General features: G+C 33.2%; 1 protein-coding gene across 18 annotated transcripts in view; it reads right to left on the bottom strand.

Annotated features, from left to right (window-relative positions):
- The window catches only part of ARL15 (ARF like GTPase 15), a 574,803-nt gene that overhangs the window by 258,099 nt on the left and 289,324 nt on the right, over positions 1-27,380 (bottom strand). For all 18 annotated transcript variants that reach the window (XM_074282526.1, XM_074282520.1, XM_074282522.1 and 15 more), the window contains one exon: positions 1,909-2,117. In XM_074282526.1, coding sequence (XP_074138627.1) covers positions 1,909-2,117 — 209 coding nt within the window. The remainder of the gene's footprint in view (positions 1-1,908; positions 2,118-27,380) is intronic.

The raw sequence follows: 27,380 nt of genomic DNA, 5'->3' as shown, positions 1-27,380 counted from the left end.
GTATAATATTATGATACATAATTATGAAGAGCTTTTCATATTTGTAAATTAAAACAACATATTAAAAATTGGCTTTATACCTGATGAGGCAATATGTTATTCAAGTATATTTAGTGCACAGAGCTTCTCCATATATGCATTCATTAAAAATCTTTTAAAATTAGACATTATAAATATGGTACTGCGTCAATAGCACTTCACAACTTCAAAGTACAATATCCAAATCAATCATAATTGACATAGCATGAAAATAATATAATTCCTGTTTTGCAGATTGCCCAGTAGTCACTGAACATACTATAATATAGAACTGACTGAATTAAAACTTTAAAATGTTAAAAAATTTAAAATGTTCTTGACTTTTGGCTCCATTTTCATATTATAACCTATAGTATCATTCTTGTTATTTTCTTTCAAAATTACTTGAAAAGTAATTTTCACAATAAAAAAAAGAAGCATCCTAAAAATTAATAGGTAAAACACAACAAAATACAATAAAAATTATGATTTCACTAGCTCTTTACTGATGTAGTCAGCAACAAATGATGATTTAGAAGAGCACTACACATTGGGGTTTAATAATGCAAAGTCTTCACAATTGCAATTCTCCTTGACAAAAAGTAGCTTTACTTAGTAAAAGAAGTTACAGACACAAAAAATGGTTAATATGAAAGAGTTGGGAGAGAACATAGCAAGGAAAGAGTTTAGTATAATAATAACCATGAGTTCCTAATGCCAGGAGAAAGAAGTAGCCCATAAAGTTGGAGGATGTCCTTAACTGGCAGCACCCTAAAAGAATTAGCGATAAGAAGGAAAAAGATACCATAAGGCATGGTGGGGGTTTGAGAGGAGACATACAACCTGGCATGGGGGAAGAGTGAAGGAAGAGACATCATGAGGCAGTCCCTCCCAAGAGGGACTGAACAAAGCTGGCGTGAAACAGGGACAAATTTACAGATGAAATTTAACATTGGCGACATGACTCAGATTTCTAGTGAAACAAAGCAAGGGAGGCTGCCCACAACCTGCACAGGGGGTAGACCTCAGGGTTGTGATATAACTTGGATCTCTGACTGGATGACCTGCAAAGAGAGTAGGACCACAAGGCTAAATTCATCTCTATCACAGTTCTTTCTTTACCTGCCCCAGGGAACAATTTCATCAATGCTTCAGTCCCTCTTTGCCAATTGGACCCAGTTACTAGGATCTCATCATTTACTACTGCTAATGTCAGATTATTTCAAATCATAAATCAAAAATATATTGTATGAACCCTGGGAAAGTCACTTAACCCCATCCTCAGAAAAAAAATAAAAATAAAAATAAAAAATATATATATATATTTATTGTATGAAACACTATGTCTACCAAAACCTGGCCTTAATTATATAGTATGAATATATTAATCTATGAAAAACAAAATGAGGAAGATAATAGACCATTTTAAGATTCACTGGTTGGTACAGAAGCCAAGGGAAAAAAAATATAGTTTAGCCTATAAAGGAAAGAAGCTTAGTTTTAGATGAGGCAGCATAGTGATAGTTTTCATGTATAACTTAAACAGTTATAAGCATATAACATAAAAACTTGGGTATAAAAACAATACTTTAGAAGGTAAATATGCCTTCAAAGGGAAAAACAAAAAGTTCACCCTGACGCTGTTTTAGTCTCAATAAGCTGCTAGATAATTCTTTTCTTATTGAAACAGATGTTTGTAAAAGCAGAGGGAATAAAGACATATCAGATCATTCTAGGTTTTTGCTAACAAGATAAAGGATATATTAAAATATATACAAAAGCATATACATCTTTTAATTTGGTAAGGCAAATATTCCAATATTTCAATTTGGTGAGGCAAACATAAAAAAAATTAGTATATCCAGTACTACCCTAGTAAAAAAGACATACCTCTTGTACTGATCGAGCAGCTGGCTTGTCTTGATGATTGGCCAATATTAAAAATGGCAAAGTACATAACTGTGGGTGCTGAAGAGCTGAATGTAGTTCTTTTCTAGAGGTTTCTAGTTCCTCTTCCGAAGCAGCACTGTCTAATACAAATATTACCCCTTGAGATCCTTGGTAGTAGCGACTCCAGTATTTCCTAATGTTATCAGCCCCTTTCAAAACAAAATAGAATTTTTTTTAATAAAAACAACCAACACAATATTACATGACTCAGAATTAAAACAACAATAATGATTACTAACTGAAAAAAAAAAGTTAACTTTTAACAAAGTGCTAAAATATTTGCTATGACAGGAAGTGACAATCATCAGAGGACTCAGTATAGGCAGGAGTAATCAGAGAAAAAGGTTGCAAAAATGATGATCCAAAAGGAGAAGAAGAGTTAAGGTAAATTATACAATATTTTCTTTGTCAAAAATAATAAAGTAGAGGCAGCTAGATGGCCTAGTGGATAGAGAACCAGCCCTGACATCAAGAGGACCTGAGTTCAAATATGGCCTCAGACAATTACTTCCTAGCTGTGTGACTCTGGGCAAGTCACTTAACCCCAACTGCCTCAGCAAAAATAATAATAATAAAGTAACAGCAGAAGGATTTTTTAGATAAATACAGAAGAATTCTTCCTATGTCAGAACTCTCAATATAAAAAACGAGTCATACCACTGCATGAGTTCAACATCATATAAAAGAACATTATAACTTATTGAATGATGCCCCAAATGTTTCTCACATCAGCTGTATTTCCAGCAAAGGAGCTGATCAGTTTTGCTAAGCTTCAAAAGGCTAATGATTTCATTTCATAACCTAAAAATCCATGGATACACTACAAATTAGCAAGTATGATAAATCTAGGAGACAAAATACAGAATTTTATGGAATATTCAAACCATAAATCACAGATAAATAGATTCCCCCCCTATGTGGGTGTGTATGTCTTTTAAAAAGAACATTGGAAAATATTGTGAAAAAGAAAGGAGAATTAATTATTTCATCTTTAAAAATATTTCTAAAGAAATGTTAAAGCTTTATCTTGACTTGGTAATTGAAGAGCAATTTACATGGAGTGAAAGTTATTTAAAATTAGGTAAGTTTACTGATTATGTTGCACATTATCAAATTAAAATTATTTCTTTTCCAACTCACTTCCAGTTGATCAATGATGGACAGAAATAACTACACCCAGAAAAGGAACACTGGGAAGTGAATGTAAATTGTTAGCACTACTGTCTATCTACCCAGGTTACTTATACCTTCGGAAGCTAATAATTAATGTGCAACAAGAAAATGGTATTGACACACATATATTGTATCTAGGTTATATTGTAACACATGTAAAATGTATGGGATTACCTGTCATCGGGGGGAGGGAGTGGAGGGAGGGAGGGGATAATTTGGAAAAATGAATTTTAAAAAATTAAAAAAAAATTATTTCTTTGATGAATTTTGGAAACTATTCCTTTCAAAGTCATTCGTCTTGATGAAAATATATTGCTTCTGCTATACCTCCCATCCTCAAAGGATTCTCTTGATCTATAAACTTTGGCGTGTAAGTTAACCTTGACAACTAATTGTAAAACACTGACTATAGTACAAAATCATCTCAAACTGATTTTATTCCTGGAAGTTATAGATTTCAACATGGTATGTCTGACACAAAAATAGATGACATTACCTATAGAGTAGTGGAGGCCAAAGAAAGAGAGTTTATCCCTAAGACAAGTAGAAAGATGGAAGATATGGAAACTGTGAAAATGAAAGACACATAATAGCCCAGATAGTTGACTCTTGTGTACAATGAAAACATCCCCCACAAAAGGATTTCCAAATAACAGTAAATTTTTTGGACTCTTCACCTCCACTAATGGGACACAACTTTGGAAGCATTAAGATGAGTCAGAATGATTTTGATGAGATGAAAGTGGGAATAGGGATAAAAAAGTAGGGTTTGAAATTGCTCCCATTTCAGAAAGCTTTTTTTCATCAAAATTAATGTAAAAAGAAATCCAGTTCTGATTTTCTCTTACTCCATGAAGTGATGATTATCAGCAGCAGCAGGAGGAACGAACAGTAGCAGCAGTGTTTATGTGGCCAGGAAATTGCACTAAGCACTTTACAATATCATCTCATTTGATCCTCACAAAAACCCTGGGAGGTAGGTACTATTATGAAACCCATTTTACAGCTAAGGAAATTGAGGCAAACAGAAATTGAGACTAATTATTTATTATATATGATATGTAATTATATATATAATTGACTATGTAAATATATTACATATAATAATTATTAATTAAGATTCATCTAAGGTCACATAGCTAGTATGATAGATATGAACTCAGATCTCCCTGACTTTAGGTTCAATACCCTGGAGCCAACATGACAATATTTCTGGTTATTTTGTTAATGAATTAAAAAAAAAAATGAAGGAAAAAAATTATCAGATTTCTAAGACCTCTAATTACATATGTATGATACATACACATACATGTACATATATGTTTATAATACAAATTTAAAATGGATTTCTTCTATATTTGGCATTCATACTTCCAAGATCCAGGAACTAGTCTTTAAATGTTTGACTTTCACCAAAAAATTCTAAATTTTAGAAGATCTCCCACTTTAGCTTTTTTTAAAAATAGTTTCAGTCAGAAATAGTTCAGAAACAACAACAAAAAGCCTTGAAGGAGGAAGAGAAAAAAGAGGAGGAGGAGAAGAAGAAATAGTATTAATAGTTGTTTTTTTCATTTTAAAATGTCTGACTATAAAATTCATATAATCAGGAACCTTGTCATATAGCTCAACAATTCCATTCAGCACAATTATAATGTTTATTAAGTTCAAAGCACTGTGGTAAGTTATGTGGAATTAAAACATTAACTCTGTCCACAGTGTCTACAAACTTCTTAGGGAAAGTACAAGAACAAAAATAACTTTGATACAAGTTAGAATTAGATAATTGTCATGATGAAAGAGGGAAAAACAAGCTTCAGCAAAGTTTGAAGGGTGACAACATTTTAACAGGGAGGTCAGGTAAGGTTTCATGGTGAAGGTGATATCAAATTTTAGTCTTAAACATAGTACCTGACATAATGTTCTATATATAGCGGGTGCTTTTAAGATATTTTTATATTGAATATTTTATATTAAAATAAATAAAAGTATATTAAAAAGTCAATGACTGTGTATAGTTCTCCATTCCATCTTAATAGTATGTGGCTTGCTATTCCATAAAAAAGTAAATGACACTATTTTTTCTCAACATAGACAGCAAGTACTTTTAAGGCAGCACTTTAAACCAAAAAAAGCAATTTCAAAAAAAAAAAAATAATAAAAACAGCATATTCTAAATAAGTAGTCTAAAAGTAAAAACATTCTAATTACTGATCTCTCATCTCTGTGCCTGAAACTGTTCAGGTTCAGCTGTTAAAGAAGGTGATGTTATGAAACATATGCTCCTATAGAAATAGTGCCTGATCTATAAAGAGGTTATTATGGAAAAGTAAGAAGGAATAACTTAAAACCCTTTGCATATCCCACCTGGAAGAACTCATCATTCTCTGACTTTCCATAATGGTTTGATTGTTTTCTTCATTTAGAAAACAACACTGTGAATCTACCAACTTTTACACAATTTAAGCAAGAGGTGCTATGGAGGAGACTAGCTAGATGTATATGAACATGGTATTTCTGCTTAAGACAAAAGAAATTATAAAAGAAAATGATCTTCAAAGGATTACTCCCTCCTCCCACCTATTAAAACCTACAACATATTTGATTTTATTGAGTCAACATGAATTAAATTTTTAATGAAGACCTATAACTAAGTTCTCTGAAGAGAACCAGGTGTTTGCTTTGTTTGGCTTTTTGAAAGGAGAAAACATTAGGATACCAATGATGAGTTCACTGGAAAAAGCATGCCCATATGGGCTTTCCAATTACTGAGTGCCAATGTAATTTCATAATGAGGAATATTATGGCTTAAAGAACACTTCTAAAATATAGGAACAATTTACAATATAGCTACTAGAGGACCTCACACAAAGAGGGACCTAATATTTGCTTGAAATGAATAAATACATTTTTAATAAAATGTGTGTTTTTTAAAAATATGTCCAAATGGGTTTTTTTGGGTTTGTTTTTTTATGTCCAAAGGTGCTGAAACATGGTTAAAAGTTGATAAGTGAAGAAGGGAAGGTACTCTTATTGTGGGAAACAACATAAGAAAGAGCCAACAAATGTAAATAGCAAGAGAAAACAAAAAGAACTTCAAAAAGGAACACAAAAAGGGCAATATTGATACTACCCAGTTAAGTACAATAGATTTTGTTGTTGTTGTTGTTTTGCTTTTTTTACAGATTTTTTTAATTTTTTGAATAAAATAATGTTTACTAATAGTTTATTCCTAAATAAAAAAAAAATTTCAAATGTGGAGAATGATGAGAAAAGTACAGTAAAAACTATGTGAAGCCATTGGAAATGGTTTCTCCTAATTAAAATAAGATCTTGAGAACCATACAAAGGACTTGGTGTATAAGCTACTGGCAAGCCATGTAGGTTCTTAAGAGATAAGTAAAGCAAAAATAGCTTTTTTTTTTTTTTTTTTTTTTTTTTTTTTTGGCAAAAATGCAAAATAGCATTTTGAAAGCGTAATTAGTCAACAAATATTATCATATGAAGATATGATAAAAAATACTATACATACAGATAGAGTATAATGTAGAAGGAGGAAAGGGGCCAAACAATATGAAAACACAATTACTGCTTAAAACAAAGATTAACAAATAAAATCTCTTTGCACTGAGAACGGTATCTCCCTCCCTGACTTCATAAGAGTCAATTGTTATTTTTCTGAATGAAAGCTGCTTTAGGATGGTACCACATCTTCTAAATTTCCGCTTAATGCCTCATCATAGGGTGAAATATCTGATTACACACCGTCAAAGCCTGGTAAATATTTTTTCTTTTTCTTTTTTTTTAATTTTATTAATTTTTTTTTATAATTTAATTTTTATTTTATTTTATAATTATAACTTTTTTTTTTTGACAGTACATATGCATGGGTAATTTTTTACCACATTATCCCTTGCACTTACTTCTATTCAGATTTTTTCCCTTCCTCCCCCAACCCCCTCCCCCAGATAGCAGGCAGTCTTATACATGTTAAATATATTACAGTATATTCTAGATACAATATATGTGTGTAGAACCGAATCTCTTGTTGCACAGGAAGAATTGGATTCAGAAAGTAAAAATAACAGTTTACAATCATTTCCCAGTGTCCCTTTTCTGGATGTAGCTGATTCTGTCCATCATTAATCAATTGGAATTGGATTAGCTCTTCTCTATGTTGAAGATATCCACTTCCATCAGCATACATCCTCATACAGTGTCATTGTTGAAGTGTATAATGATCTTCTGGTTCTGCTCGTTTCACTCAGCATCAGTTGATGTAAGTCTCTCCAGGCCTCTCTGTATTTCTCCTGTTGGTCATTTCTTATAGAACAATAATATTCCATAACATTCATATACCATAATCTACCCAACCATTCTCCAATTGATGGACATCCATTCATCTTCCAGTTTCTAGCCACTATGAAAAGGGCTGCCACAAACATTTTGGCACATACAGGTCCCTTTCCCTTCTTTAGTATTTCCTTGGGATATAAGCCCAGTAGTAGTATGGCTGGGTCAAAGGGTATGGTAAATATTTTTTCAATAAATATTTGACCATCAGTTTGCATTGAGAAACACCTAAAAAGAAGCCCAGAAATAACCTTCTCTCTCCTAGTGGCCAATCACTGTATAACAGCTAAGCCTTTCCAGCTGGAACACTTATAATTTTTTCAGGATGGTCCTGATGCTAAGGCCCAATCCTATTCATACTTACCAGCCTGCAGCATTCTAAGGCAAGGACAAGAGTTTGTCTTCCTCTCTTGACTAAGTTGTCAAGTGCTCTCAAATCTTGAAGCTTGAAGCACATGCATGCACACACATACTTATCACATAGAATTCTGTACGCAAAGGTCCTACAATTTCTGACACAGGCACACAAGAAAGTTATTCAGTAACATCAGAACCTGGTAATTGAGCTATTCCACTGTGAAATATCACCAGTCTCTTTTTTTCACCTTCTTTCTATAAAATAATTTCCATAATTAATAATATTATGAGTGAGCAGAAAATGCCAGCTAATTTATTTTTGCCTTTAGATATTCTTTAAATAGTAAAAAAGGTATAGTCTCTACGATCTAATTCTCATCTACTGGTTGTTGTTGTGGCCTGTCATGCTGGCCCCACAGCTCACCTGTCCCAATCAGTGTAATAACAAAGTAATTTTATTACTTTATACTCAGTACAAATTGATGGCCAATGTTATGCTCAAATGACACATCAAATAAGATAGGCTCATTACAGAGTTAACAAGAAGTGTAAAATGACCCCTGTCTTCCACAAGAATATGATTTAGGAAGGAAGGGGATATATACATAAAATGACTAAAAGATATGGCAAAACACAGTTAGGTAAAATATTAGTGGTACAAAAAAATGTGTCATCAAGTGTCACAAGAGCTAAAAGAGAAATCCGTCTGTCTGGGGAAATCAGAGGAGGTTTCAAGGAATGTGTGGGTTCAGGGTTGGGTCTTGAAAGCTGAGTAGGATTTAGATATGTATATGGGAATAAGAGGAGGGTGGAGAACTTCATATGTTTTTACTGGAAGGCAAGAAAAGCAAGAGTAAACTAGTTTGGCTAGAATAGAACATTTATACAGGGAAGGAAGCAAATGGAGGTTAAATCTGGAAAGCCAGACTGGGATAGGGCTGTAAAGATTAAACCTACATGTTTTTACAAGCATGGGAGAGAAAAAATACTGGAGGCAACAAGACTAGCTAGGAGACTGCAATAATCTAAGAATGAAGCTTACAAGAACCTAAATAAGGTAGACAGTAACCCTGATGGGGACAGCTAGACTAATCTTCTTGAGTTCAAATCCAGTTTCAGACATTAGCAGGGAAATCCCAAATGGGGTCATGAAGAGTCAGACATGACTAAAAACTGAACAACAACAAACCCTGATGAGATCCGGAAGATTTATTAGATGTAATGGATAAAGAAAATTAACGAAATGGGACATAAAAATAGGACAACCAAATGCAGATTAATACCAAAAGATAGCATAGACCTATAAAAATGTCAGGAATGCTAGAGGATTAGGGATAAGGAGAGCAGTGAATACTAAGGACAAAAAAAAAAAATTGCTTTGTTAGCTATATTGTAGTCAAGAGGATGATCCAAGAAGGGATAAGATTTCTGTTTAGAGTGAGAGCAGTTTAGGATGACAAAGAGGAAGCAGAATCATTACATTCCTATTTTCCTTATGGGCTTTTTATAGAAAGAGGGAGTTAAGATTATAAGGGGGCATCTAGTTGCTAAAAACAAGTGCAAATTAGGAGACCCTTAACTATTCCCCAAATTATTACAGAACTTGCCTGTGTAACTGCTGAACAGAGTTATTCATGGTTTCAGAAAAACCATGAAGATAAAGAACAGGAAATAGACATGTCCTGAGTTTCCAAAGGGAGGTAAAAGATGGATTCTTCAAACTATAGACTGAGGAATTTGACTTTTATTCCTAGCCATATTCTGGAACACAATAACAGAACACCTTATGAGCATTTAGAAAGGAAAGGAGCAATCATTATCAGTCAGAATGTGTTATTAAAAAGGAAGTTATATCAATCCAATCAAATTTCCTTAGGTCTTGGAAATAATAGTTGTTATTATTATTATTATTATTATTATTATAGCAGCTACCATTTAAAGTTTACAAAGCAGTTTGTTTACCTGTACCATCTCATTTAATCCTTATAACGAGACTGAAATAGGCTAAGGAACTTGCCCAGGATCACTAATTATGTCGGAAAAAGAACTGGTACTCAGGGCTTCCTCGATCTAATGTCTAGCACTATATCCCCTAAACTAACACATCAAGACTGGTATATTTTTTGTTTTGCTCGAGAACCCAAAAAGAAGACAAAGGAGGAAAAGGGAAGACTTAAGCAGTCTAAGAACCTCTATTGTATATATGCAAAAGTGCTCATCTTTATACAGATATATGGAGAAGATATGGATTCATTCTGAGAATGGAATCAATCATCATCTCTCCATAAGTTCAAATAAAAGCAATATATCCAACAATAATAACAACTAAACCACAAAACTTAAAAAAAAAAAAAAAAGACTGTCAAAAATTAAATCCATCCTTCTGTGATTCATTATAATATGAAGATGATCCTGTATTCTCTAAAGCTGTAACAGTGGAGCATAAGTCCTGGCATGTTCTATTAAGCTGAAGAGGTTACAAGGATGGACCATATGATGGATGGCACATTTGGTATTGGACCAACCTGTCTAAACTCAAAAAAGTTCACCAAGTTAACCACATGATGATGAGTTTTGGTGCCACAATAACTTATAACAACTGCCAAACCATAGAGAGGCGGGGATTTTAGTTGGTATAGGGGGAATACTTGTATAGATAACATAATAGGGCTTCAAACTTTTGAAGTATAAGCACTAGACTGATAAATCAAGTGGAAATAGCAATAATGAAAAGATATTATTATGTATATGAAGATATTTCCACTGTTTTACCTGGCAAACAATAAAATGACAAAAATGATAAAATATAGTAATATTCAATGTTGAAGCAATTGTAAGAAAACAGGCACTCTAGGGTTATTATTGTTAAATCTATAGATTAGTATAAATATTTTATAATGTGATTTGGAATTCTGCAAATGTTAGTACCCTTTGCCCTAGAGATCCTACTAGTAAGCATATACCACAAAGAGTTTAAAAAAAAAAAAAAAGTCCCAGATATGTCAAAATAGCAGTACTGTTTGTAATAGCTAGAAACAAGAAAGTATACACCCATCAAATGGAAAATGACTGAAAAAAAAGGTGATATATGAATGTAATGGAATATTCTTGCATTGCAAGAAATGAAAAAACTGATGAATATAGACAAGTATAGAAAAGTAGGCAGAGCAAAACAAACAAACAAACAAACAAAAAACCACAACATACACAAGGATGGCAACCACCACCACCAATGAAAAATTAATGTCTCAAAACTACAAAGAACAACCATGGTTTCAAAAAAAGAGATGTGAGAAGTCCCCTCTCCCACTCCTTTGCAGAGGTGGGAGGTTCATGGATTTGTAATATTTTATATATTTTTAGAAATTTTTGATTTGTTATTTAGGTTGAATCATTTCCCCCCTTCTTTATCTTTTGGTTTAGATGAAAGTATTTATTACACAGATGGGAGGAAAGGATACAGGGAAAATTCAGAAATAAAACAAATTTTAAATATTTTTTTGTTATCATCCTTAAAATTTTTGTTTTATTAGGTACATAATATAATAGTGATTACATAATTTATATACATTATACACACACACGCACATATATACTGGACTTTATGGTCAAACATGTTTACTGATAAGGATGTATAATAAAAAATATTTGGATACCACTGCAGTATTAGATCCAAACTTGAAAGTGTTTATGACTTCCATATTTCCAGTGCTTGCTAGGCATACAAATTCCTAGACTCTTTTCTTCCAAAATAGCTCCTATATCTATGCAAAATACTTAGATTTTTTTCCCCCAGAAAATGTGGTAGCCAGACTGAGCTTTTATAATCTACCAATCAACATATATTTATTAAATGTCTTCTATAAGCCAAGCACGTTCTAGACAGAGATATAAATATAATGAAACAATTTATATTTACTAGCAACTAACATTGCAACAGGTTAGAAAATGAGAGAGAGAGAGAGAGAGAGAATGTGTGTGTGTGTGTGTGTGTGTGTACCGAATATATTTAAAGAGGCCAAATAGCAGAATGTAGGAGAAAGAACAAAACAGAAAATGGGCTGGAACAAGATTATAAAAGGCTTTAAACAATAAACAGATACATGTTTTAGATAATTTTAGAGGCAATAGGGAACTATCAAGTTTATTGAGTGGGGAAAAGAAATCACTGTAAGAATTTGGCTTAGGTTTTACTAAACAATGCTTATCATTTTATATAATACTCAGATTTCTTTATCAGAGGGATAAATGTCCTGAGATAATGGAGTAGCATTCAAATTAAACTTGTTAGTTCAATTGTTTTAAGCTTAGCCAATATTTCAAGGGAAATGAAACTGTTAAATCTACATTCAAGAAAAATCAATTTGGAAGCAATTTTTGGAAGCAGACTTTAAGTGGAGATAAAAAGTCAGCAAGCCCTTTCAATAACCTAGATGAGACATGAACAGTTTCAGAAAAAACTAAGAAGACCTGTATGAACTGATACAGAGTAAAGTGAACAAAAAATAGAATAATAATTTATAAAATAAAAAGAACTTTATAAAATGCAACTACTTTGAAAAGCTTTAAAATTCTGATCTATAAAATAACAAATTATGATTCTTTAGAACCAAAGTTGAAACATGCTACCTACTTCTAGAAGGAAAGGTCATAGATTTTTCAACCTAGTCAATGAGAAAATTATTAGTTAATGGATTTTCATTTTTGAATTTTAATTTCTAGAAAGGGAGAGGAATAAATAAATGACTCCTAATGGAATCATCCATACTATATTTCAATAGTTCTAGACTCCTAACAGAGACATTCTAGCAAGTAAAGTGTCATGAGGATATCTAGGGTGTAAAGCACCAGAAGCATGAGTTTTTTTGGTCACATGTGTTCTCAGCATGTTTTCAACAAATTTAGCATAATCAGAATTCTGCCTCCTTTTCCCACAGATACCACATTCAGGTAAACAAGTGTAGGATGACATTTTGTTGCTATTATTCTTACTATGCCATTTTGAATAAACTTTATCAACTGGCTAACTACTGAAGTTAAGCTCATTTATGTGACTCTGTGAATTATATTTTTAGGAGAACAAACCTACAGGATACTTTAGAATGAGAAATAAAATACCAGCTGGTAACTCAACTTGCAAGTCACAATGGTGGACCAGAAAAGATACATATAAAATTTGGATGTTAGATTAAATAATCTCTTATAAATTCTTTTTTAATTTCATAAATTATGAAAATTAGTAAGGAAAAAAAAAGGATTCAAACTGTTATATCTACCATTCTGTTTCTTCAGAAGTTTGGTCTCAATGTGAGTTGATAAAAAACACTTATCCATAAAGACGGAGAAAAATTCTGTTGGGCTTAAAAAATATTGACTGCAACCACATTTAGCAAAGTGCCATTCCTTTCCACTTGTAGTTGTTTCTTAATATTTATTATACTTCTAATATTCTAGAACACCTGAGCACTTTATAAAATAGCCTTGCAATTTTCCCCCATGAATACTGTTTTCTTTATATGTTGGCTTGGCATAGATTAAATGAAAAATGTAATCAGCCCAGAGTTTTCATCTTGATCTCTAAGACTAAGATGAGGGAGTTTTCCAGGGAATTATCACTGGAACAATATATGGGCTCATAAACATATGCACCTGTATGTTAACTGTGTTTCCCAAACCATAGAAATATGTATGGTCCTAGTCCGATTATGTACTCACAAAAAAAATGATGTGGATGTACAGGGAACTCAATAACAAATTCAGTTTTAAATATACATATAGACTAGGGAAGCTATGATGCCTAAATGAAGATCAATTCATTAGTGTGGCACCACACTATAAAATTACCCTCCTGGGTGCTGAACTCAGATGGCAAGGATGCCTAAGGAAAACCATCTTATTCTGCTTTGCTTCCTGTCTTCTCAATCCAGAAAAATTGTCTTTAGTCTGGGGATAGAAAGGGATATGGGGAAAGAGAGATCAAAAATGGTTCACGGGAGGTGATACTCAAAATAAGTAAAGAGATAGTTTAAAAAAAAAAAAAAAAGGCATACAGCTGACATGGATAAAGTTCAAATCTTCAGACCCAGTTGAACTACATTTAAAAATACTAAAAAATACTGATTAATCTCTGGAAAAAATATTTATAATGAAGTAACCCAAAGCTATTCTGATTTTTTTTTCTTAATTAAAAAAAAAAAAGAGAGAGAAAGAAAGATGGAGGAAAGAATGGAGTCAGCTAGCTTGAGACCTAAATTCCCAACAAAATTATACAATGGATAATTTAAAAAAAAAAAAAAAAAAAAAGAAGAAGAAGAAGGAATTCTATAAATATTGTGTACTTAGATGTATTTGATAAAAATCTCTCATACTATTTTTGTGTAATAGATGAATGAATGTGGTATAAACAAGAATAAAAATAAGTATGTGAATAAATTAAGCACTATAACATTTATGCTGATAACTGCCCTCAACTAGCTAACAGCATCAAGGGAATTTTCCTTTCTTTGCTTCTCTTCCCAGACTCTTTATTCTACTCCACATAGTAGTTGTTCTAAAACTTCTCTATTTTTCTACTCTCACCTTCTCTCAGCAGATCTCAACTAATAATCTAGAGATGACTAAGCAGCATTTTTATAGAGAGCTCCCTCATTTAACTTACTCTGTATCACAAAATCTCTATTATTCCTAATTTTCACTTCAGTTCCAGATGAAGATATGGTCTTTCTGCTTTTTAAGATCAACCCATCTATTTTTATTTTTGATAACCATTCCCCTCCCAACAACTCTAGCAGACTGAATTCAAAATCACCTATTCTCTCTCTCCCTTTTGTCCTTAAAAAGCTAGATGGCAGTGGATAGAGCACTGGCCAGAAGTTAGGAAGACCTAATTTCAAATCTGGTCTTAGATATTTACTAGCTATCAGGGCATAAGTCATTATCTTTTCCATTCTTAACTTTACCATGCCTTGGGCTCTCACTGGCATTTCTTCTCTAACCCATCTGCAGTGAACCTCAATACTCTCTTCTGTCTTTCTAACATCTCCCTTATAGTTAGAGAATAAGAAATTCAGTTATCTCCACAAAAATGACACTGAGATCTAAAACTCTAGCCCTTGTCTTTTCTAAGCTCCAGTCTCATACAACTCACTTTGCCTGTTGGACATTTATAACTGAAAATCCACAGGTATATCATTAATATATCTCCCAGAAGCCATCTCTCTTCCTAACGTTCCTTATCTTTGTCAAAAATATCATCTTCATTCTAACTACTCAGATTTGTAAGCTTTGAATCATTCTCAATTCCTGCTACATCATTCCACATAAACAGCAAGTTGATAAATATTGTCAAATCTACTTTTACATCTTCTGCAAAATCCTTTTATCCACACTCATTGGTAAAAATCAATCTATAGAAAGGGGTATTGTGCTAAGCTCTGAAGATACAAAGAAAGGCAAAAATATTCTTTATTCTCCAGAAGCTTACACTTTAGTGGGAGAAAAAAAAATGCCTATAATTAGGTATTCACAAGAAATATGCAAATTGGATGAAAGATAATCTCAAAAGGGAATGCACTAAAATCTGGGGAAAATGAGATTCAACACTTCCATGGTTCAGGTTCTCAGCCTTAATTTGAGCAACTAGAATTGCTTCTTATTCTTATTTCATCTCTCACTTTTCCAATTCATTCTCCACATATTCCTAAAGCAATATATGACCATATTGCTCTCCTGTTCAACAAATTCTATTAGCTCCAAATTATTTTGAGTCAAGTTCATTATTGAAAATCCTTTACAACCTGCTTCCAACCTATCTTTTCCAGCTACATTATATATTACTCCTTTTTGGTCACTCATTAAGCCAATCAAACTACCATTCTTGTGTCAACATAAAACTTTTCTCCTTGCTTCAACTGCAATCTGGTCTTCGATAACTAGATTCTTTTCTGAGCTCTGTCGTTAGCTTTCTTCAAAACTTCTACACAAAACTCTTATTAATATAAATTGCTATAGTATCTCATCAAAAAAAAGAAATCTTTAAAAAATTTAGGGGCAGCTAGATGGCACAGTGAATAGAGCACAGGCCTTGAAGTTGAATTAGGAGGACCTCAGTTCAAATCTAACCTTAGATACTTAAAATTTCCTAGCTGTGTGACCCTGAGCAAATTACTTAACCCCAACTGCCTTGCCAAAAAAAAATCTATATTTTATGTCTCACATTTTCAATCCTTGGCTTTCTAGAATTGACAGGATTCATGGATTCTGTTAGGTCTATCCACTTTAACAACTAGCAATTTCCTTCCTTCCCCAATGCAAAATTCTCTTATTTACACCAGGTTTAATCTATTAACAAGAACAAGTATATGTCTTTATGCTGTCCCAATTTTTTTTAAATTTTATTTATAAATTTTTGACAGTATATATGTATGAGTAATTTTTTTTAATAACATTATCCTTGTATTCATTTTTCCACATTATCCCCTCCCTCCCTCTACTCCCTTCCCTTGATGACAGGCAATCCCATACATTTTACAAGTGTTACAGTATACCCTAGATACAATATATGTGAGTAAATACCATTTTCTTGTTGCACATTAATTATTAGCTTCCGAAGGTATAAGTAACCTGGGTAGATAGACAGTAATGCTAACAATTTACATTCACTTCCCAGTGTTCCTTCTCTGGGTGTAGTTGTTTCTGTCCATCATTGATCAACTGGAAGTGAGTCAGATCTTCTTTATGTTGAAGATATCCACTTCTATCAGAATATATCTTCAAACAGTATTGTTGTTGAAGTATACATATGCTGTCCCAAATTTGACCCAATTGCCAGAATTGAAAATAAAATATCATTTCTTGTTCCAACTAATTTATCATATGCTGGCTTTTCTTGGGATAGGATTGTCTTCATATAACAAACTTTTCTTCTATCAGATATACCTTTATACCAAGAGTTGCCTCAAAAAAGGTTTAACAAGGTGATTAAAATTTCACAGATAGTTGTAGTTACGTCTGGACTCTGAAGCAATCAATACACAAAAATACATAATACAGGAAATGGATGGAATATGTACAAACAGCATTTGATCTTAACTTGATTTTCTTGAGTAAGCATTCCAACAACATACATACATGCTTATGAGAATAGGAATAGATTTCCAGGTATCCTTAACTATTACTGCCATACTATAATGAAGTAAGAAACTATTTGCACTGGAATTTGGGCAAAGGTGCATTTTGTTTTAGTTCTGCAAATTAAACCCCACTGAGCTTGATTTTTATTCCTAGCAAAATTCAAACACATTATTTAAAGGACTGATTTCTAAGCATTTAGAAAAGGAAACCTTGAAGGAAAGTCTCCTATGAAGTATGCTTAGATGAAATAATAAAAGGCATATTTTTTTAAGGAAAAAAAGGTCTTTATTTTTATTGCTTTATTTGTGTTTTCTTATGCAACATGGCTACTATAGAAATATGTTCTTCATGACTTCACATGCATAATTGATATTACATTACTTACTTTCTCAAGGATAGGGGTGGAGTAGGAAGGAGGGAAAGAATCATAACTAAAAAAATCATGGTTAAAATTTTGTTTACATGTAATTGGGAAATATTTACAAAATAAAAATAATTAATTAAAAAGAGGGGTCACAATATAATCAATGATCATAGGATCCTAACTTTATAGCTTAGCATAGAAGGGGGCAACTAGGTGGCACAGTGGGTAGAGCACCAGCCTTGAATTCAGGAGGACCCGAGTTCAAATCTGATCTCAGACACTTAACACTTCCTAGCTATGTGACCCTGGGCAAGTCACTTAACCCCAGCCTTAGAAAAACAAAACAAAACAAAACAAAACAAAACAAAACAAAACAAAAAAAAAAAAAAAAAAAAAAAAAAAAAAGAAAGAAAGAAATAAGAAAGCATAGAACCTGACACTTAGTATATGCTTAATCAATGTTCATGGGTTAAATGATTACAGCTTGAAGGTCTCATAAGTCAATCAGTTCAACCCTTCCATTTACAGATGAGGAAATTAAAGCCCAGAGAAGTCAGGTGATTTACCAAAGATTACATAGGTAATTTGTGGGAGAGCTAGGACTTTGATTCAAATCCACAACTCTTTCCACTATGAAAAGGCCTATTTTTTAAAACTGCAGCTGGCAATGTTGTAAGTAATAACTGGAAAGTAGGATTACAGATGTAAGATTCAAAAAAAAAATCTATTTAACATAACAGAAAAATGAAGCAATTGTGAAAAATTCACATACACATATAAATGATATTTAATAAAGGTAAATGTTAAATTCTACAGGTGAATTAAGAAAACCAGCTTTATAAATGCAGAATAGAGTATGCACGACTAAAAAGTAGGCATAAGTAAAAAGAAAAATTAATATTTGAGTATATTGCATTCTCAATATGAATCAACAATATTGACAAAGTACCAAAAAAGTTCATTTTTTTTGGAAGCATACTTCCAAAAAAGAGAAAGATACATACTCCAAAGAATAACTAGAATGCTATACAAGAATGCATGTTCTATTCAATGTGCTACATTTTAGAAAAAACATTTTGGAAGCATACTTCTGAAATTGTCTTGTTACCCTTATTTCCTACTATTCCCTTTCATATGCTGGCCAACCTAGTTTATTTAACATTTCTCAACAATTCCATTAACTGGACCACTTCTAGGCCTTTACTTAAGTAGTTAGTCTTCTCAACCATAACATTTCATATCATAAAAATCTTAAACATTTTTCAAGGCTCAGCTAAATGTCACCTGAATTAATTTAGCAACTGTCAGATTCTGAAAAGAACCTTGGAGACTAAATAATCCAACTTATTCACAATGAAATTGAGATATAAAGAAATTAAATGATTTTGGAGAGGTCACAGAGAAGGTCAGAAGAAGAGCTGGAATCAATGATAGGTCTTCTAATTGCTAATGCATTACTCTTTCCATTTAACTCATTTCTTCTCTGCATTCTCATGAAACTAAAGGAAAAATAATTAATTTTGAACCTGGAAAACCTTCAAAATAAACTTAACTTGGTGAATTCCTACATTGTATAACTTCAGACAAGACATTAAATATTTGTCTTTGAATTCTGTAATTTTCCAATTGCATATATTAGTCCTTCTGAGCCAGAGGTTCTAATGATTGGTGTTGTGTGTACCTTTTGCATCTGTTCTAAGCCAATGTGATAAATTTCTTTCTAAAGTTTTCAAACATCATATCTAGATTTTATTCTTTATTAAAATTTTTTTCTGGAATCTCAAGTAAATTAGTGTTGTGATTCTTGCTTTGGTCTACCAACTCTTTTAATTTGGTCATGCATATTATTTGTTTCATTTTTTAAAATTGCTTTGTTTCCTAAATCATTTACTCATTACCCATGGAATTGCTGCATCCATGGATAATATTTGATATGGGATAGCATTTTAAAATTTCTATAAATTATGAACAACTTTAGAGTTCTGTATTAATTTCCTCAACATGTTTAGCAGCCAAATTAATTTTTAAATGGGTACTTCTTTAATTCTGTTTACTGAAAATTTATCTTCATTTTCTGTTCACATTTTTCTCTTTAGAAATTTTACATTGAAGAAAGTCTCTACAAAATAGCAAGTTTTCTTTCCATTTGCTACATTTAACTGCTTTAGAATGAGAATAGTAAAGATGTGCTAAGTATGAACTACCAGGTAAGAGACCTGAGTCACATAGTCAATAAGGAATGTATTCCTTATGGAATGTTTGGTAGGATTAGAGGGAGATAAAGAAAATTCCTTCCACTTTGAAAGTAAAGGAAGAAATAAATGAATTTTTTATGGAGAGCAGAGGGACTAAGTTGGGGTCTCCATGTAAAAGGCAGAGGAGTAGGTTATGTATCTCAAAGAATTTTTGACTCTGTGGAACAGATGACTGAGCAAATTAGACTGAGCAGATTTAGGCCTCATGCTCAGGTAACATTTTCTCCAAGGAGAAATAAGAGAGACTCAGCATTTGAAAAAATGGAAAACAGCAGACCCACAGAAATTCTTTTTAGTTATACAAATAACCATTACCTCCTGTATATCCATGAAACATGAAAATTTGGAAGTATATTGAATACTAGGGTGAAATCCCTGAATTTTCAGTCAAACAATAATTGTTTATTAAGTGTTTACTATGTGCCAGGACAAAGGAAATGGCAAACCATTTCACTACCTTTGCCAAGAAAATACCATATGAGGTCACAAAGAATGGGACATGACTGCAACAACTAAACAACAACGACAATGTGCCAGGAACATTAAAAAATAATGATAATAATAATAAAATAATCAAGTCTCCAGGAGATTACATTTTAATGTAATACTATATATAGGCATCCCTCAGATGTCCTGGACTCTCTCTTCTTCTCCCTATATACTAATTCACTTAGTGATCTCATCAGCTCCCAGGGATTTAATTACCATCTTTATAATGATGAATTCTCAAATCTACCTATTCTGTTCAAACTCCTGCTAACTTCCAATTATGCAATTGCTTTTTAGATATCTCAAGCTGTTATGTCCAGTAAACATAATAAACTCAACATATCCCAAATGGAATTCATTATCTTACCTTAAACTCTTCCTCCTTTCTATTACTTCAGAGAATACTACTATCTTCCTAGACCCTCAGGCTCCCAATCTAGGAATCATCTGAATTTCTATCTCTCATACCTCATATCCAATCTGTTGCCAAGATCTGCCAATTGTGTCTTCCTAATTTGTCTCCATTGATCCTATCACCACCAAGGTGCACACCCCCATCATCTCATTCTTGGACTACTGAAATAGTCTCACTGGTGGGCCTGGCTACCAAAAGTGTCTACTCATTCCAGTCCAACCTCCATTAAGTTATCTAAGTGATTTTTCTCAAAAACAAGTCTGACCATGTCACTCTCCTACTCAATAAATTCCAGTGGCTCTCTCACCATCAGGATTAAATATACATTTCCGTATCTCACTCTCAAAATCCTATATAACCTACCCCACACCCACCTTTCCAGTATTTTTTGGCCTTACTTCTTGTTACATGTATTCTGATACAATGGCAGTGTTTTCCTTGCTGTTCCACGAAAAAAAGATTCTCTGTCTCTTGACTCTGAACAATTTTTTTTCTTTTTTTTTTTTCTTTTTTCTTTTTTTTTTTTTTTTGCTGTCTACCGTTCTTGAAATTCTGTCCTCCTCATCTTCACCTTTTGGCTTCCCTGGCTTCCTTTAAGTCCCAACTAAAATCTCACAGAAGCCTTTTTCAAACTTTTCATTCTAGTAACTTCCCTCTGTTTCCAATTTATTCTGTATGCAGTGTGTGTGTGTGTGTGTGTGTATATGTGTGTGTGTGTGTGTGTGTGTGTGTGTGTATTTGATTTTCTCCATCATTAGATTATGAACAACTTGAGGGTAGGAATTGACTCTCTTTATATCATTAGCTCTTAGAACAGTTCTTGGCACCCAGTAAGGGCTTAATAAATATTTATTGACTGACTAATGGACTAGTTGTGAATCTATAGAGTAAATGATCAAACACCTAGGGAGTGCAGTGAGTTGGCCCTAGATATTAAGAAAACATGACTTCAAATGCATCCTCAGGTACTGACTGTGTGACCTGGGCAAGGAGCTTAAACTCTATCTGCCTCAATTTCCTGAGTTGTAAATGGGGATAATAATAGCACTTATCCATGGGGTTGTTGTGAGGAAATAAGATAATATTTGTAAAGCATATAATAAAGCACTTTTTAGATATTTTCCTTCTTTTTTCTTTCCTCCTTCGCTCCTTCCATTACTTACTCCCTTTCTTCCAAGGGATCAAGGCATTTACTAGAAAAAGGAACACAAATAAGTCTAAATGCTAAGTGAGACTTCACTGATCTTTGTTTTAAAGAACTTGGAATCTAGGACTGAGAATTTCTTACTAACAAAAATGAAAGGTCTAAATAATCAAGTTGCAGAAGGATCAAGGGAAGAAAGGCTTTTCTCATGGTGTCAATGAAAGGATTTTTGATCTTTTCTAAAAATAACTAGGGAAAACAAAAAGTATAAGCTTTAAGCCAAAATAGCATAGATTTTTCAGCTAAGCAGAAAGTAACAACTACTAGGATGTGGGAAACAGTTCCATTTAACAGAGACCACAAGTTTAGGATCAAGAAGATGCACAATGACACCACTAGAAGGCAGCAGCTTACAGTACCCAAGACATGAGATATCACCCCATATTTATGTGTTCCTCACATGTGGGTCTAGGCATGTATTCTGATGATTTCTACTCTTCTCTATGATGTTTGTACATTTTAGACAGAGTACACCCTATGTTCATAGGAGGTATGCTTTGTTGCAATTTTTCTCATTTCATTAAATGCCTTTACTTTGAACTAATCCTGTCCTCTGGGTGACTATTAACGGATATCAATTACATCATTGGTGAATCATGAGCTAAGAGTTTTAGGAGATGGAACCCACATAGTACTTTGAACCTGTAGTGTAATTTAAGAAACTCACCCTTCAAAACTCAGGCACTTACATCACAGGTAAATAAACACAAATGATAACACATTAAGGGGAGGGGGAGACACTGGCTGCTAGGAGGCAGGTGGAAAAAATCAGAAAAGATTTTAAATAAGAGCTGACACAAGGTGAGTTTTGAAATATGGAGTACATTCCAAGCATACAGGATAGCCTGAGGAAAAGCACAAAGGGAGAAAAGCTGTATGTTATTTATGGAACAGCAAAAAGGCTGATTTGTCTATATTTTATGCTGAATGAGAGGAAATGTTTAACAGGTTTGGAAAGGAAGGCTTGGAGCCTGGGAAAGGACTTTTTTTTTTTTTTTTTAAACACTAATAAAAGAAATTGGATTTCATCTTATAATGATAACAATTGGATCCACACCCTTCCATTCCTCTAATCCTATTCATCAGGAAATACAATGGTGTGAAAGTGGCACAGTGGGTAGAATCCAGGGCCTGGAATCAGGAAGATCTAAGTCAAATCCAGGCTCAGATACTTAAGACATCAAAACTTAATCAAGACATAATTGTTTAACTCAGTTTAAGTAATAACTCAGTTTTGTTTGTTTGTTTGTTTGTTTGCTTTAAATTAAATTAAATAATAGCACCTGTTTCCAGGTCTAACTAATCAAATGATCAAATAATTGTAAAGCTTTTAACACAATGCCTGGTGATGAGGTAATGGGTAACCAGGTAGAGTAGTTGGGAAAACTTAATTGGAGCATTGATAAGATTAATACTCCTTGAGGCAAGCAAGGTAGAGCACTGCTAGGGATCAGCTCAGCCTTCCAGTCCCACCCCAGTGGAGGTCTTAGGAAACCCCACCTTACTGTATCCAATCAGAAAACCAAGTTATGATGTCAAAAACTTAAGGTCAAATTTCCCCTATAATTTAACACATTTAACATGTATTGGACCACCTGCCATCTGGGGGGATTAGGTGGGAAGGAGGGGAAAATTTGGAACAGAAGATTTTGGCAAGGTCAATGTTGAAAAAATTACCCATGCATATATTTTGTAAATAAAAATAAAAAAAATTTCCCCTATAAATATGCCCCTGTCTAGGCCATCTCTGCTGAGTCCCTTTTGGGTTAGCTCTCCATAACATTCTGACTCATGGTTTTTTTTTTTTTTTAATTTTCACCCTTCCCCCATGCCTCATCATGACTTTCTTCAGGTTATACTCATAGTGTCTTTCTCCTTGTAGTAGTTAACTCTTTTAGGGGCTAAACTCCTCTGTGGATTTAGCTGCCAGTCAATGGCATACTACCACCTCATGGGTTATTCCCTTTTTCCTGGTTAATTCTAAGTTCCACTAAGGAACTTGTCTTTTCCCTTGTTAATTGTTAAAAATCCCTTTCCTTGCTAAGTATTTGCCAAATCTATTTTATATTTACTACTCCTGATATTTATTTTAACTTTATTTATTCATAAACTATTCTCATAAATAAAGATATCTTTTGGCAAAGAGAATGCATTGTGCCTTCGGCTTTGTACTTTGAACTAGGAATTGCTATCCCAAACTCACCATTTGGTGTCTACCTCATTATTTGGTGCCCAATCTCATCACTGATACATAGTAAGTGCTATATAAATGCTGTTGTGTGTCTGACTTTTAATGAACCTATTAGGAGTCTTCTTGGCAAAGAAACTCCAGTGGTTTGCTATTTCTTTTTTCAGCTCACTTGAAGGATGAGGGAACTGAGGAAAACAGGATGAAGTGTCATGCTCAGGGTAACACAGCTAGTTAATTAATGTCTGAGGATGGATTTCTACTCAGTAAGATGAGTCTTCCTGACTTCAAGCCTGTGCTCTATACATTATATAAATGCTAGTTATTATTATTATTAGTCATTTATCAAGTACCTACTATGAATTATGCAAGGATCTGGAAATACAAAGCAAAGTAGGAGACCCAAAAAAGAGGTAAAAAGGGAATTAAACTGAATAATCACAGCAGGCTCTGGAAGCTTCTGGACTATATGCCATACTCCAAGGATGCCCATGCAAACATCACTATCTTATAGCACATAGGAAATCTGATGTTGGAATGATAACCTTGAATCAAGAACAAATTTAAATAACACATATAATACTCTTTAAAAATGTAAGGGGGTGAGGGAAATCAGAAAATTAAGTGGTGCAGTAGATAATGCAGGGCTTAGAATTAGAAAGACCTAAATTCAAATCTAGTTTCAGATATCTACTAGCTAAGTGACCCTGCAAGTCACTTAACCCTGTTTGCCTCAGTTTCTTCAACCATAAAATGGAGATAATCAAAGCATTCATATTACATTGCTGAGAGGATAATAGCAATTAGCACAGTTCCTGGCACATAAATAGGCACTGTGTAAATGTTTATTCACCCTTCCAACCCCCTTTTCATTTCTGAAATATTTTCATCAAAATTAGTGGGGTTTTATCACTTAAGGGGTAAGCTTCAGTTGAATAACAAATGCACTAATTGCAAACACACCATCCTCCCAAATAGCCAAATACCTCCAGTGTTGGTGACTGTGTATTTTTTAAATTAATTTTATAATTATAACTTTTTTTTGACAGTACATATGCATGTGTAATTTTTTACATTATTCCTTGCACTCACTTCTGTTCCAGATTTTCCCCTCCTTCCCTCTACCTCCTCCCATAGATGGGAGGCAGTCCATACATGTTAAATATGTTATAGGAATATACTTTACTTTTGAAGAGTAGACTGCATTTATCACATAGTGTGAATGACATACTCAGCAGAGCTAACCCAGACAAAATCTCTCTGTGTCTTTGTCCAATAATAAAATTTTGGAATGAAAAAGTTAATGACTATTTCTGTGCCAGTGTGAACTTGTTTAACTGGAGAAATTTCACTTTTACATGCTTTTTCACAAGTTTAGACTACTGAGTAATTGTTCATAAAATCCAAAAAATAATGAGGTGTGGTTGGATCTAATCATTACCTGCCTTTTTAGTGAAAGACACTGAAGTGGAGGCAAAACAATTCAATTCTGATACCACGGGTGATTCTCACCTTTTATTACTTCAATTAAAAACAAAAAACAAACAAACAAACAAAAAAAAAACCTAATGCCATTTGGATATGTTTGTAATAAGTGATAGCTCTTGTAGGTTAAAAGAAGCTGTTGAATAAATTATTCCTTCAGAAGATTAAATTAATAATTTGAAATAGTTAAAGCAAACTTCCAAATTGCCAAATTTTACTCGTAAAAATTCTCTACATATATGGGATTCACAAGAACTATGTCTTAGAAATTGCTGATATTTTATACTAATTAACATGTTAGGGCTGGAAATAGCAGGAGCAAACTATCACTTTAATCCATGTATTTTCAAAGTGAGGATATTGGGAGAAGAGGAATGAAGTGAATTTTTCAAGATTATATAATCAATTTGTGCTAGATGCTATATTATTTCTTCATCCCTTCTGACTATCAATTCATTATACTTTTGATTATTAATGTTATATATGTTATACTATTAGGGAACTTTAATAATGCTAGCTAAGACAGCTCAAAAGTAAATCATTGACATAAATATTAATGAAATTAGAAGTCGGTAGATAGGTTAAGGTTAAACAAAATAAATCAAAATGCTATTGTTTGTAGAATCCAGAAATGCCTTTCTAGTGATTTTAAAGTCCTAAAACTGAAAGAAAACTGAAGCACTTGGTGGTGGGTGATCAGAGAATTTAAGTTATAAAACATTTTATAAACCATGTTTTCTTTCTTTGAAAAGTAGGAGCATTGGAAGAAAAAAAGAAAAGTGACTAGCAGGTTATGTCAATGGTATCAGAATTCAATTTAGACCTCAGCTTAAGATATAAATGTTGAGTTTTTAACAAAAAGAGAAATGCACACAAAAACTGTTTTTTTAAAAATGGCAGAAAATAACATTAATTTGAATAAAAGAACTTTCGATTCAAGTTTAAAGGGGGTAGGATGGGGAGAAATGCCTAAATAACACTGTAAAGACAATTAGATACTTTTTCAGGTTAATGGGCATAATACAGAAAGAAATGCCCAGAAATTCTCAGAAAAAACAACAACAACAACAATAACAAAAAACAAACAAACAAACAAACAAAAAAAAAAACAGCAAGAAAATAGATCCAGAAGACTCACTATAATAATTCATCTCTTTTGGCTTCCTTCCCCAAATCTCTACAGCTGGGGCCACAATTCCCAAATGAAAATTTTGTATTATTCCAAGCTCTGGGACTAATCCAGCCCCTTGAAGGGGAATTTATAAAGGCTCATAAAATGAGAAAATTCAGTAACTGATTCCACTTAAGCTTTATGTCCCAGTTCTAGTAAGTGGATTCTTGCCTTTTTTCCTACAACCAGTACCTTTAATCTAGTAACACTGAGACCTCTGCCTTGTTATTCTACTGTACATGCTGTGGAAATGCTGTGTACAGCATTTCCTCCAGGATAAGGATATCACATGGTAAAGCATATAAAATAGGCAGGGGGAAAGGAGAATTAGACTGAGAAATTAACAATGTCTCCCCACTCAGGCTCACACAGACTTGATCTGCTGGATAATGGGGTCAATATTGAAACATTCTGAAAGTTCTAATTAAAGAATCAAGTATAAAATGGTCATGAGGCAGGCTATCAAAATCCTTCCCTCATTGGAGATAAGATGAGAGTGCTATCATAATGATCAATTCCATAGCCATAACTAGGATGGGAAATTAGGGTTTTAGCCTTTAGTCTACCACAATGGGAAGATGTGAAAATTTTGAAAATATCTTTTGCAGATTATGTGATGTTAAAAACAATCACATTTAATATTTTGATAGCACTTTCACTTCTTTAGCAGTATAAAAACTTCAGCAAGAATAATTAAAGTAGGAAGCTACCTGATTTCTCTTTTTCACCTACTCTTTTTCCAGCCTACCAGCAAAGCAGCTGAGTCTTACTGCTTTTATCTAAATGGCACACTCCTCAACCTCAACATAATAATATTCTAAAGTCTAAA

This window comes from Sminthopsis crassicaudata, chromosome 1, assembly GCF_048593235.1.
Source record: "Sminthopsis crassicaudata isolate SCR6 chromosome 1, ASM4859323v1, whole genome shotgun sequence".
Classification (NCBI taxonomy): Eukaryota; Metazoa; Chordata; class Mammalia; order Dasyuromorphia; family Dasyuridae; genus Sminthopsis; species Sminthopsis crassicaudata.
This window is presented reverse-complemented; position numbering and strand designations above follow the sequence as displayed.